Below are 13,534 nucleotides of genomic sequence, written 5' to 3'. Positions count from 1 at the left end.
TGTGTGTGTGTGTGTGTGTGTGTGTGTGTGTGTGTATTTGAAAATTATTCGTGTTCCCCAAAGGTTTTGATGTTGGCACTGTCCTTTCATCACCTCCTGTGTTTTTGTGTTTTTCTGCAGTTTTCCTTAACAACTAACAATAGCTGCCTCATTATCAGTTGCTAGCCAAACAACTAGAAAATCAAGGGTAAAAAGTCTTCAAATGTGTGGCTGTTGAGCAAAATTRTTTAAAAAATCATCACCAGTAAACACCAGCTGACCACCTCTCCAAATCTGACTGGGTGATCGAACTATCTATTTGATTTAACACTAGTATTARTTTTAATGGCTAGGACCTTCTGATACAGATACTGAATACCATGTGTACAAGAAAATCTGCAAAGCAACAGCACACACAAAAACAAACTTTTCCCAGCACAAAATCCCTCTACAGCCCAATGATTTGATCAAAAACAAATAGAACAGATTAGTGTTACATCCGTATATTATAGGCAAGAAAAGGCTGAGCTGTTACTCACAGATCTTTGTACTCACAACATTAAAAAAAACTGCAACTTTCCTCATGTAATCCTACACGAATTTTAATCAAGTTCATCTTGAGAACAATAAAATAAGATGCAGTCTGTCAAACAGCGGTTTTAGAGCGTATTCACACCTGACACACTCGGTCCACTTTAAATGCACCAGTGTTTGTTTCCCCCATTGGTCYAGACCTTTTATTCAGGTGTSAATACACTCATGGTGCAGATCAAACAACCGGACTGAGACCCACTTTTGAGGTGGTCTCAGTCCACTTCCAAACAAACTCTGGTGCAGTTTGCTTCTGGTGTGAATACAGACCRGCCTCAAACCAAACCAACTAGGAAACTAGTGTTGATTTGGACTTCTTGAGCTACCATTGCTGAGCAACATGGTAACAGTTAACCCTTCTGTGTTGCTAACGCTACCACTGCAATACAAACAYTGAGCTGTTGCGGGTCAGGGAATGCGGAGCATCTCGTCTCCTTTGGATTGCAGCACGCTTTTGCCAACTCCGTTCCAAAATAAAAAGTATATCAAGAAACCACGATTGAATGAGTTGCTCTTCAAATTCTAAATGTTATTGAAGTTGTATTARCATTAACCATCTTTCTTTCTGGGTCTGTGCTCTGTCCTGCCCCCGTCATTTCTATCCAATAGGAACAAAGATCGTCATCCTTTTGGCTTTGTTTATTAAATATAGTCCACTTGCAAAAAAGCACAATGGGACTGCAAACKGCACCAAACAAATTATAAAAAAGAAATAAAAAATAAGGTCCACTTTTAATCCGGGCCAAACAAGTGGAGCAAAGGACTTGGTGTGAATATACCATAGAACAGAGGTTCTCAAACTGGGGACCCAAGGACCCCCGTGGGTCCGTGAGCCGTATCATGGGGGTTCTCAAAAATGTTCAACAAATTGCTAATTTGATTTTTTTTATTTTTTTGGAAAATGCATATGTAGAACAATGCACTAGTAAAACAAACACTCTGAACCTAACAAAAGATAATATTCCCATGGCATTTAAGAGTTAACATGACAGTAAATTATTTTTAAAACAGCATGAGGTTTAGAAGGTGGTCCCTGGAATTTTTTCACCCTTGTAAGGGGTCCCCAGACCCAAAACATTTAAGAAACCCTGCCCTAGAGCTTATAAGCAGAACAAGTAATGAAGTCCCAGTTTAGAAAAAAAYATTATAGGTCTYCTGACCGGTCACATGATCACACTTAGAAAGGATTTGATGACAACAGAACAGACCAGAGCAAAAATTAATTACAACCAAACAGATAAAACCTATTAAATTTGTTCTTATACATCATGCACAGACATGCARGCTGAACGCCCAGCAGATCAGAACCGTGCTAAATGACCAGTGATTACAAMAACCCATGTCACATAGAGAACATGCTCATTATAAAATAATTAGCTTTGAAATGACCACAACATATTGCAATTATGCACTTAATTAAAAAACAAAAACAAACATAAAAAGTTCAAGCATAACTACAGTTTAGAAAAGACACATACTATGATAGAGTAACAAAAGAAGAAAAATAAAGCAGTTCACTTAGCCAACGATTTATAGTTGATTAACAAACCCGAGGGTTGYAAACTGTCCCTATTTGCCGGGATGTCCCATATTTTCAGCTAAATTGAAGTTACCCACACAGGATGGTCTTTTCCCCATCTTCAGAGAGCCGCCTGCAATCAGAGCCGTCATGTTACAGCAGGCAGTTAGGCATGAACTGGAGGGGGACCCAGAGGGACATTACTGTACTAGCCAAATGCAATGACCATATGAAACACTGAGGGCACTGAAATGACTGTCGTACTTGCACTCCCCCCTTAAGGGGCCCCATGACTGTAGCAGCTTCATTAGCTTGTTTACTGAGCTTTAGCACAAGCTACATGTAGCCTGTCGATTATGAAGTTGTTGTGCAGTCAGAGTTGGTTAAATAATTATCTGGCATGCTTGTTTAGTTCACATTTGAACCTGCTTCTGGTTGGCTGATCCGCTGCAGCTTGTATTTATGAAAAAAGGCAACGTGCTGGAAGTATAGATCCAGTAACTTTAATATTGATACAGTCCGAGAGAGACAAATGTTACTATCATATATTTCTGTGGATTCATCCAGGACATGGAAAATTAAAAGAACAACGATGAAGCAACTGGACTTCTGTTCAGTAGCTGAAGATATGTGGATTTACAAGATTTAAACTGAATGACTCGAGGTTAGTGGGTCAATCTGTCAACCTCCACCTCAGTGATGTGAGTCAAATGGAATGTGACAGAAGCTGCAGAGGCCTTAGGATCGCATCTCTGCTTTTTGCGGTTGATGTGGTCCTGTTGGCTTCATCGGAACATGATCTGCAGCTCTCGCTGGAGCGGTTCATGGCCAAGTGCAAAGCGGCCGGGATGAGGCTCAGTGCCTCCATGGTCTTGAGCCGGAAAAGGGTAGAATGCCTTCTACGGGTCAAGGGGGTCATCTTGCCTCAAGTGGAGGAGTTTAAGTATCTCGGGATCTTGTTCACGAATGGGGGAAGAAGGGAGCCGGAGGTCGACAGGCTGATTGGTGCAGCGTCTGCTGTAAAGCAGGCGCTGTACCGGTCCGTCGTGGTGAAGAGAGAGCTGAGTCARAAAGCGAAGCTCTCGATTTACCTGTCGATCTACATCCCTACCCTCATCTATGGTCATGAGYTTTGGGTCATGACCGAAAGAACGAGGTCCGAAATGGGTTTCCTCTGCAGAGTGGCTGGGCTCTCCCTTAGGGATAGGGTGAGAAGCTCGGTCATCCAGGAGGGACTCAGAGTAGAGCCGCTGCTCCTCCACGTCGAGAGGAGCCAGTTGAGGTGGCTCGGGCATCTGGTAAGGATGCCTCCTGGACGCCTCCCTGGTGAGGTRTTCYGGGCACGTCCCACCGGGAGGAGGCCCCGAGGAAGACCCAGGACACGCTGGAGGGACTATGTCTCTCGGCTGGCCTGGGAACACCTTGGGGTTCCCCCGGAGGAGCTGGAAGAAGTGGCTGGGGAGAGGGAGGTCTGGGCCTCCCTTCTGAAGCTGCTGCCCCCGCGACCCGACTCCGGATAGGCGGAAGAAAATGGATGRATGGATGGAGAAGCTGCAGAGTCCTGACCTCAACCTGATAGAACACCTTTGTGATGAATTAGAGCAGAGACTGAGAGCCAGGCCTTCTGTCCAACATCAGTATGTGACCTCACAAATGTGCTTCTGGAAGAATGGTCAAAAATCCTCAAACACCTTGTGGACAGCCTTCCCAGAAGAGTTGAAGCTGTTCTAGCTGCAAAGGATGGACCAACATCATTTTGAACCCTATAGATTAGGAATGGGATGCCACTTAAGTTCATATGTAAGTCAAGGCAGGTGAGCCAATGCTTTTGGCAATATAGTGTATATCTCTTTTAGTACCACATACTGAAAAAACCTGGGTCAGATTTGAAAATGTCGAATCTGTCACATTCATGCTGTCGGGAAAAAAAATCTGATTTAGGTYGCATTTGAACATAGCCTATAGGCTGTTGTTAGTGTGGTGGGTGACCATAGTTCTATAATAARTTGACATTATAAATCTAAAAGCTGTCACAAACATATTGTTAAGCTATTTAATGACACATTTGACCTAACCAGTGAAAACATGGATGAAATAAAAAACAGAAATTGCCAAATAAAGAATAATGTTTATRTAATTGTAGTATAGTCCTGATCTAATAAATCTGCTCTCGAACAGTAATTTTCTGAAGTGGGAAATGCTTAGAAAAGTTTGAATCACAACAACATGTATGCTTATTTTTGCATTTCTTTATCTATCTGTTTACTGTGGCCATCAGCAGCTGAAAGGTTGTAAAAAATAATTAAAAACATTGTGTTGATTAAATCCTTCTTTTTAATCCATCAGTTATATGCAAATGACAGAAACAAGAATAAATCTGGTTTAGGTGGATGTAACTCAAATGTTGGGGAAATGGAGATATTGTGTGATGTCATAACTGACACATTACACCATTAAGCCCYGCCCCTGGCAGAGCTGTCCTGTATTTTGCAGGGGTTGAGTTGGCAACCCTAAGTCCAACCATCCCAGGGGAACTACCAAAAAAGGTCTGAGATGGGCCAACAGWGAAAGAGGTCTCATATTTCAGCTTTCCAACACATACAATGGAGAGTTAGGCRCGACACCCTGTCAATTTCACTCTAATTCACACTTTCATGAATGTGTCCAAAACATCTTTCTTGTAAGAAACACACAAAGACTCTACTGACCCTCAGATAGGAGGGGAGTGATTTTAATTTGCATGTGAATTCAGCTTGCATAAATGGAGCACTTCATGCAGCTAAATAAATAAATAAATAAAGCTTGGAACTCCACACTCGCCAATTCTGAAATAAAAAAATGGAAAGGTTGTCTTCAATTAAAATGTATTCAACCACAGAAGAGAAGATCCTATTTTTACATTTTTCTAACACGGTTGTGCAAGTGGTACTTTTCAGAAAATCCATTTTTTTATGTTTTTTTATTTATTTTTTTTTTTTTTATGGTAGCAAGCAGACATTTCTAAACTTTCAGAATCAGGGACGTAGAGATCTTGCCAACATCCTGTTAGGCAAAAAAAAGTAGCAAAGCCCAATAATTAGGCTGTGGTAGTTGAAAATCTTCCTTTTATTACTGAACAACTCRCAGTCACAAGATTCCATTCGTCCATTGTCTTTACCCACATCTTCCTTTCTGGGTCATGAAAGTCACTGTTGCCCATGTCTGGAGAGAACATGCAAACTCCACCAAGGAAGGTCCCCAGGTGGGATTTGTTCTGGCAACCTTCTTGCTGGGAGGTGACACCTCTGCCAACTGTGCCGTGTAGCACCCAACATAAGAATCCAGTGCTTTCCTGTCTATGCTTGTCTGTTAATGTACCATCTCCGAATGATTGTTAACATCTTTTGAGAGGTCTTCTTCGCTTTCGAAACATAAATACCGTGCCGTCTGGAGAGTTTATGAGTGGGGAAGTGGATGATAGGTTGTCTACTGGGGGTTCTCAAGGCTATAGTGCATTAAAGGTGCTTGGGAAGGCTAAACTCCAAGTAGACTGTATGCATATGATAAAAATATAGCTGAAGGAATTTATACTTGATATTTGCAATAAAGTAATTTTCCATTCTGTAAGGAAAACTCACCATAAATCATCTATAAACAATATACCGTCCACCTCTGCTTTGCTGCAATATGTTTTAAAGTATTTGTATTAACCATTCTCCTTCCTTTAAAAAATACAATTTTACATGGATGGAAAATTAACTTTATTTTCTTGTTTGAGTTATGTTATGACTGGACGTACAAAAAAAGTTTACACTTCATCTGTGAAAAATGTTTTCTTTTATCTCTCCCTTACTCATTTTCTGTAAAACAACAATTTGCATAAAATGAACGGTTCACTGGGATACTATGGTGTCATCTAAACCAGAGGTGCCCAAAGTRGGGCCCRTGGGCCAAAATTGGCCCGCCAAACCATTTGATTTGGCCCACCAGCAGTTTTTAATTGCCTGTCATCCTCTGTAGAAACTCTGTATTTCCATGTACAGTAATTACATCCAATGGCCCAATGACTAAATAAGGGACTGTAGCACAGATAGCTGACGTTGTCACTGAATTGTATTAAGATTATGAATTAAATACAAGAAACCAAAGAAGATATTTACATTAGATTTAAGCACACATGTAGATTTGAAAACTTTATGACTACAAATACTCATATTTTATCAATATATGAAATGTCCCAAGAGCCTTTGCTGCCTGAGCAAGTGTACAGATTAAAAACACAAACAAACAAAATATGGGCCACTGCACTGGCTCTTGGCTTAATCATAAAAAGTAAAAGCACTTTACTTAAGAAGTATTAGCATTTCCTCTATTATATTATTGCATTTGGCCCRCARCSTTTGGGTAGATTTTCATTTTGGCCCTCTGAGGGAATAAGTTTGGACACCCCTGATCTAAACCTTTAACCTCCCTGTTCTACAGGTCGTGTACTGGGAGGATGACACCAAGCCTGACACAGTTGGTAAAGTGCGAATAACTGGAAACTACACGCAGGTTAACATCACAGGGCTGAAAGCGAACACAGCATACTACCTCTCTGTGGCTGCCTTCAATACTGCTGGTCCTGGACCACAGTCGGCACCCATCAACAACACCACAAAGAAACCACGTGAGTCCCTGCCAGAAGTGGGTATAGCATTTGTCCTCATAATGGAAACAGTACAGCATTCCTTCAGCTGTGCTATCAGTTTTCAAGGGGGTTCGGTGTCTTACACATGCAGTGAATCCTGTAAGTCTTAAGGTGCCCTTGAAGTTAAAGCAGTTTAAGACACAAGCAAAGTTAAGATATTGGTCTCGTAAGTTTCAAAACAACATTTAGAGTAAAAGAAAAAATGTGAGTACATGTAGAGGGTCGGATTTACAATGTCTGTGCATATGGTTGCAGCACAGCAGTATGATTTTTACTGTCGTTAATCATAAATTGATGCAGATAGTACCTTATTTAATAATGTGCAAGTATAAACAATTTTTTGATCTACAACAAAATAAACCTGAAAATATAATCAGCATCAATGTGTCCAAATGTGAAACTGAGACACTGTATAAAGTAAGGAAAAACAAACAAACAAAAAAAAAACCCCAACAACATTAGTTTTGTTTGTTGGTTTCCGGCAGAAATTAAAAAATTGAATTAGGATAAATAAGGCAGCAAAATGCGTTAACTTTTTAACTTTAAATGATCTGAAAAAGGTCTTTTTAAATGCAAAAACTGACTTATCAAGACCCATTAAAACTGCATATAAACTGTTCATTAAATCTAATAATTTTCTCAAAACATACTAACACATATTATTTAGTTTCTTCAATAATTTCTCTCTCCTTTTTCCTTGCACCTGCCATTGATTTCCCTTAAWGCTTTCCTTCACTTTGTTATACACTCCATCCATGACACACTCAAAAGAAAACACCCACCCTCGTTTGAATAACTAAGCTGAAATGCATACAGAAATATTAAAATGAGACATAAAAGTGAATACGCTTTGAGAAATAAAAAGGTGGGGACAAAATCTGAGAAGGAAACGATACAGAAATAAATATTTATTCTCTTATTAGCCTAATTTTTCTCAGTGGACYTTTTTCCTCTCACACCACCTGTGCTAGACAGACTGCCTAGCAYTAATTTGCCACATGTTCTTTTATTTGTATGTTTTGGTACTCTGCAGCAACAAGACCACCACAGATCACTTCACAGTTCTTTTTATGAGGGTGTTTCATTAAAAGTCATGCTCATAAGCATTATAAGATGAACCCATTCTACAAAATGCAACCCTGTAGAATGACAAACACAGGTTATGGTCACCAACACATCATATATATTTATTTACCTCTGATTTTTTTTCCCTTTGGTCCAGCGCCAGATCGAGCTCCATTCAACATACAATGGAGAATGATTGGCTCCACGCTAACGCTGCACTGGGACCCTTTAGTAGCCATGGAGACAGAGTCAAAGGTGACTGGCTATTTGGTAGGTCCCAGTTTTTCACAAAGCTCTCGTTTATCCTCTGATTTATTCTTCCCATTAGTTGATTTTTCTTCGCCCCCTACGCTTGCTTTAGGTGGTGGTGAAAAGACATCGATACAATGACATCAACACAATCTTCACCAATAAAACCACAGCCGAGCTCAGTCTCTCAGCGAGCGACAACTATCTTATTCAAGTCAAGGTCATGAGTGAAGGTGGAGAGGGTGTGGGCAGCGAACCTGTCCACATCCACAAATTAAGTGAGTAAGCTTTTCTTCTTGGTTCTTCCTTGTAGAACACTGTTAAAGCTTAAGTGAGTGTTTAATAGCTTAGAGGAAAGAAAACAGATTTTGCTTCATTGGAGCTGATTTTACCCATGTGTGGTGGACTTATTTTAAGTGTGAGGATAAAAAAAGACCTTTTTAGAAATGCCTGCACGATGTTATCCATCTCTGCCATTGGGTTATTATTCCTTGTTGACTGGCTGCACAGGGCTGCAGCATATAAAGCAGTTCTGTGCTCCCATCTCGCTGCTGAGCGAACCAGTGAGGCCGCTCAGTTGGCTTCACTCCCCTTTGATGTGATACCAACTTTATCTTCTTGGGGTACTTTAATAGCCTCTCCTGTTGAAAGCCAGTAATGGTCTTGATATGAAAGAAAAAAATAAATACATTTGGCTTCTGATTTATGATTGCTTGTCAGAAATTTAAAGGGCACAGCAGAGTGCGAGTTGTCTTTTTTATTAGTATTTTTTTTGGTGGGATGACTGTTTCTGGYTTTTCACAACTTCATGTGTTTTGGTTGCAGGTATGGGAGCTCGAGGCTCTGGAGCTTCAAGCCTCAGATGGTTGTCCCGTTCCACAGTCCTTATCAGCGCACTGCTCTGTACAGCCTGGTGATGTCAAACCTCAGCCTGTGGCGCCCTCCTCTCCTCCTCTTATTCAAGCCTCTCCTTTGTCGACTCACCACTGGAATGGCACAWGGCCTAAGTTTCAGTTCGGACTGGGAAAAGGGGGGTAAATAACTGGACTGCACCAAATTTTCAAAGGGACCATGCTTCTTCTTTTAAWTATTCAACTGATGGGGGTCGTATGAGTTTTATGGATGTGTTCAGCTTTTTCTTCCAGTGTTGAAAGTGCCACTGTTCTAGAATTTTCTTTTGCAAGTTCTTATCTCTCTGACTCATGACTTAACCTTCTTTAGTATCTTTTGGAGATACCACTGCCTTAAAACCCACTTTCCTAAAAGAGTCCATACCAAAGTAGGTGGCTGCTTACGTCAACCCAACATAAAATGTTTAGTAAAAACGATCCACAAATTAAACTCCTCAGCAGTCATTACGTTATAATCATCGGCTGCGCCCATTTTTCAGCTTGTCAAATTATCCAAAAGCCATTAATTCATAAGTTTGTTTCTCGTGCAGCTGTTGCCAATAAAAATATCCATTCTAGACATAAGATTTTTACCAGGCTTAGTCAGAGATGCATAATTGATCAGCTGTGCCTGAAACCCACTCTGACTACTGAAATAATGTTAAGTCTGTTAGAGAGCCACGGGCTCACGAGCTTTAGGCCCCTTTCACAATACTCTGATAGATCTTGGCATTTTACTCTCTATCTCATGCTCCTTTAAATAATAAATGCCTATCACACTCTGCATTCTCAGTCTAGGAAAAAAAAAGAAGGTGGGATTGAGGAGAGCAGACATGTGGTGTAACTACATCAAGCAGATCCCATGTGTGCTGTTCCATCTCTACATTAAGACGACCGGTGTTCAACACCATATCACAGAAGACGCAACATCAACAACCCAAATGACCATCTGCCAYAGTGCACAATGGACTGCAAGATAACAGTGCCTTCACTAGAGCTCAGCCCAGTGTCTCCCCCCCCCCCCCCCCTTCGGATAGCTTATGGAAAGATTCATCATGCAGCAGGGGAATTGTTTGCTTTGCTATCCTGAAGAATATTAGCTACACGAGACAGGAAGCTCAAAATGTAGGAGCAAGGCTTTATTGGAAATGGTATGTTGATTAAATTTTCATCGGGGCACAGGAGCGCCTTAGACAAAAAGGGTTGGCAATGTGAGAGCAGACACTGTAGATTTCAATATGTAGTAGGGAATTTTGGCACTGGTATTTATGACCTGTGGCATAATAAATGTTTGACTCCATCCATATTATAATTTATAGGCTATTAAGGCATTAGAATAATGGATGCCAATATGTTGGTGAAAGAGGCCTGACTGGAAGTGGAGCAYAAGGCATGGCTATTATTTTACCCTCACTTCACCTCCGCCCGTTGGACACTTACCAGGCTGAAAAGTAACAAAAGAACATTGCAGCTCTGCTGAGGAAGACACTTTTTACAGCCTTATATTATGTGGATGAGGCTGTCAAAAGGCATCCAAATAAAAGCAGAGGTGTGATTGCTGGGGCCCCAATACTGGGGTGGAGGGATATATTCAACTGATCACATTACTGTGCCTTTGCAAAACATGGRGTCGGGTACAGTTGTTAGCTTGAGCCTTTTGCAGCCTGCGTTTTGAACTCTTGAAAGCACAATGAATTGATGCAAGGTGACTGGAAGTCCTCACTTAACCATCCGAACTGGTGTGTATGACCCCAGAGGCCCTGTAAAAGGTCCAAAGGGCTGACATAATCAGGCTGTCCTATTTACTCCTTGACTGAATTCATAAAACTCTGTGCTCGTTGATTAGACTCCTGCAGACCAGTCAATGGGATATTGATTTTCCTGGCCCATTATTGTGGCTGTCACAATTCAGCTGCTTGATTGACTGATGGCTAAGTTCTCATGCACCTGTTATATTGCGTTAGAGTCCATGATGTTTCAAATGTCCTCTACTAGTTTCATGACCTTTGTTCTCATCAGACGTCAAAAAGCTTCTTTTTCTTTCTTTTTTGACGTTATGTTAATGTGTTTTTGTTTGACCAGAATTATCACTGTAGGTTATTTGCTCTGATTTTTCAGCAGCCTTTCTTGGTCAGTTTCAGAATTTGTATTTGTAGTGTAGGAGTAGATTTTAAATTGGAGCCCTGGCCTGAATTTGATTAGCTGGGCAATTCTTTTGAGTTACAAATCAAAACAAACCGTAGTATTGAGCTCCCAACAGTGTAGAAACCCAGTCACATCAGCATTCAAAACTGTGAAATTCTTGACAACGACTTTGTCTGGCTTTGATCATCATTACTGTTGCCTCCAGTTTTCCTCTAAATGTTTTTTGTATTGCGAAATAGATGGTGATACTATTAATGATTGTGTTGCTCTGATAAGTTTTATTCAACCCAAAATTTTTCACTCAAAAGCAAACCCACAATAGTATTGTTGTTTTAAGCAATTTATGAGTTTTAGATGTGCAAACTGATTTTTTAAAACTGCTGTGTATTTATTTAATGTCCTTACTGAGCTTGTTATTAAATGTTAGTTTGCAAGTCAGTTCTGTCAGTTTCCCATCATGTAAAGAGTTTTTACTGAAATGATCTCCCAAAAAGATAATGCTGGGATGTGTGATGGCCAAACCTTATACAGCAATTTGTTATGTGCCCATTTTGCATAGAAATAATAATTTTAATATAAAAAATCTCAAAGGACTGATAATTCTTAACCGGCATGTTTACTGGTTACCTGTTAGCAAGTGGCTTTATAAATTCATCTAACCTTAGAGAATACATTTCAGTATGCAAAATTTGTTGCCAAAGGATCAATTTTAATCCCCAGAGACCCTGTGGTTTCTGTTTCCTGTCTGTTTGGAATCTCATTCATTTTTGGTCAGTCTCATTAAGTGGTCTCTGGTTGCATTCAGGTAATCAGTGCTTCTGGGGAGCAGAGGGTACATTTTCTTAAGCCAACCCAATGTGACTAGCAATTGGGTTTCTTTTTTGGCCTTCAYAAACATCAGCAGTTGGAGATAAATCTAATTTCAGCTATTCAATCTAACTTGATTTAATTTGAATTAAAACTTAGTAGACACACGTACAAAGCTACATGAACATACGCCACTGTGCTAACTCCTGGTGTGACTTGGCTTCAATACTGCTCATCTTGATTCAAGTGGTGAACTTTTATTTATTTTTTCCCCAAATGATCAGTGAATTGCAGGATAACGAGCTTTTAGTTATTTTGTGTAACTCTGTGGCAGCTTGTTTTATTATTTACACGGTTGTAGTTTAGCCTAACGTGTCTAATCTTTACTCACATAAGAACAAAGTTATGTTTTGACATTGTGCTTTAATTGATGCTTCAATGTACAATCTAAAAAACATAAAGGAAGTGATTGAAGCCAGTTGTATTGATGTAACGAAAGGATTTAACAACAACAAACAAAAAAAAACATCTATTATTATCCACAAGATTGGCATATTCAGATCAGTTCTGTGGGTTTTGTTTTTTAGGAAGGAGTGCACATGGAACAGTGTATATAGCTTGCAGATATTTTTTAAACGTGGCCATCAAAGACAAACGTACTGCTTTTATATATTGTGTTCTCTGGCTTTAATACCGATGTATTAATCAATGATCTCTGTGAGATACTGACATGTAGAATGGTATTTTCATATTGAAAAGTAACTGTATTGTCTTGTATACTAAAATTGCGCATGTTAATCCCTGTTTGTTATTTTGTGTTTTCTTTTTCTATAACTGTAACTTAGTAAAAATGTTTATTCCTGCCAACAGCGGTTTTCTCCTGTTTTCACCACACTGTCTGTCACACTGACATACAATTATAAAATCAAAGTGAGTCTGTTTGYGCTCAGAGACCATCACAGTAGAACTTTGATATTTTATTTATAAAGGTGAAGATGGACAATACTGTTTTTTTTCTGTCTGTGTGTGTCTGTTACTAAGATGTCTGATGAACCAGTGAACACATTTAAATGTATTTTGCAGAAAGTAATAGACATCTGATTAACTTTTGGAGTCAACCAAGTTTAAAGTTGCTGCCACAGGCCAATAACTTTAAAAACACAAAAATGTAAATTACTACTTAAATGTCAATTTTACATATTGACCAACAATTTGGTGTGGCAGCTGAGACTGTTCCCCAGCATATATTTTACAATTTTTTTCAAAGATAGAGATTAAACAGGTTACATAATGATGCAAAGTCATATAGAACAGCTGCTATAACTGATTTTCAATATGCAAAACGTTGGTTTTATAACAACGATTGAAGAGGTTTTGAATCATTCATTGCAGACACTCAAATGTATACCATTGTGTATTTGAATGTTGCCATGAATAAATAAATAAGAAAAAACAAAAGTTGTAGATTCTCAGTCATACAGAACACGACTACTCTTAAGGCCATTTAAAATAAATTCTAGGATTTAAAGTAGAAACTGATCAGTAATTTTCTCAAAACAACAAAATGATTTAAAATTGCAATATGTCAGGATCCCCATAAACCAACATGAGACATTTCAA

General features: G+C 39.5%; 1 protein-coding gene across 4 annotated transcripts in view; it reads left to right on the top strand.

Moving 5' to 3' along the window:
- Positions 1-12,917, top strand: part of cntn3b (contactin 3b) — a 147,668-nt gene extending 134,751 nt beyond the window's left edge. For all 4 annotated transcript variants that reach the window (XM_014009484.1, XM_014009483.1, XM_014009481.1 and 1 more), the window contains 4 exons: positions 6,551-6,737; positions 7,981-8,093; positions 8,185-8,350; positions 8,898-12,917. In XM_014009484.1, coding sequence (XP_013864938.1) covers positions 6,551-6,737; positions 7,981-8,093; positions 8,185-8,350; positions 8,898-8,989 — 558 coding nt within the window. In that variant the 3' untranslated portion in view covers positions 8,990-12,917. The remainder of the gene's footprint in view (positions 1-6,550; positions 6,738-7,980; positions 8,094-8,184; positions 8,351-8,897) is intronic.
- The last annotated feature ends 617 nt before the right edge of the window (positions 12,918-13,534 follow it).

Source organism: Austrofundulus limnaeus, unplaced genomic scaffold (assembly GCF_001266775.1).
Source record: "Austrofundulus limnaeus strain Quisiro unplaced genomic scaffold, Austrofundulus_limnaeus-1.0 Scaffold58, whole genome shotgun sequence".
Classification (NCBI taxonomy): domain Eukaryota; kingdom Metazoa; phylum Chordata; class Actinopteri; order Cyprinodontiformes; family Rivulidae; genus Austrofundulus; species Austrofundulus limnaeus.
This window is presented reverse-complemented; position numbering and strand designations above follow the sequence as displayed.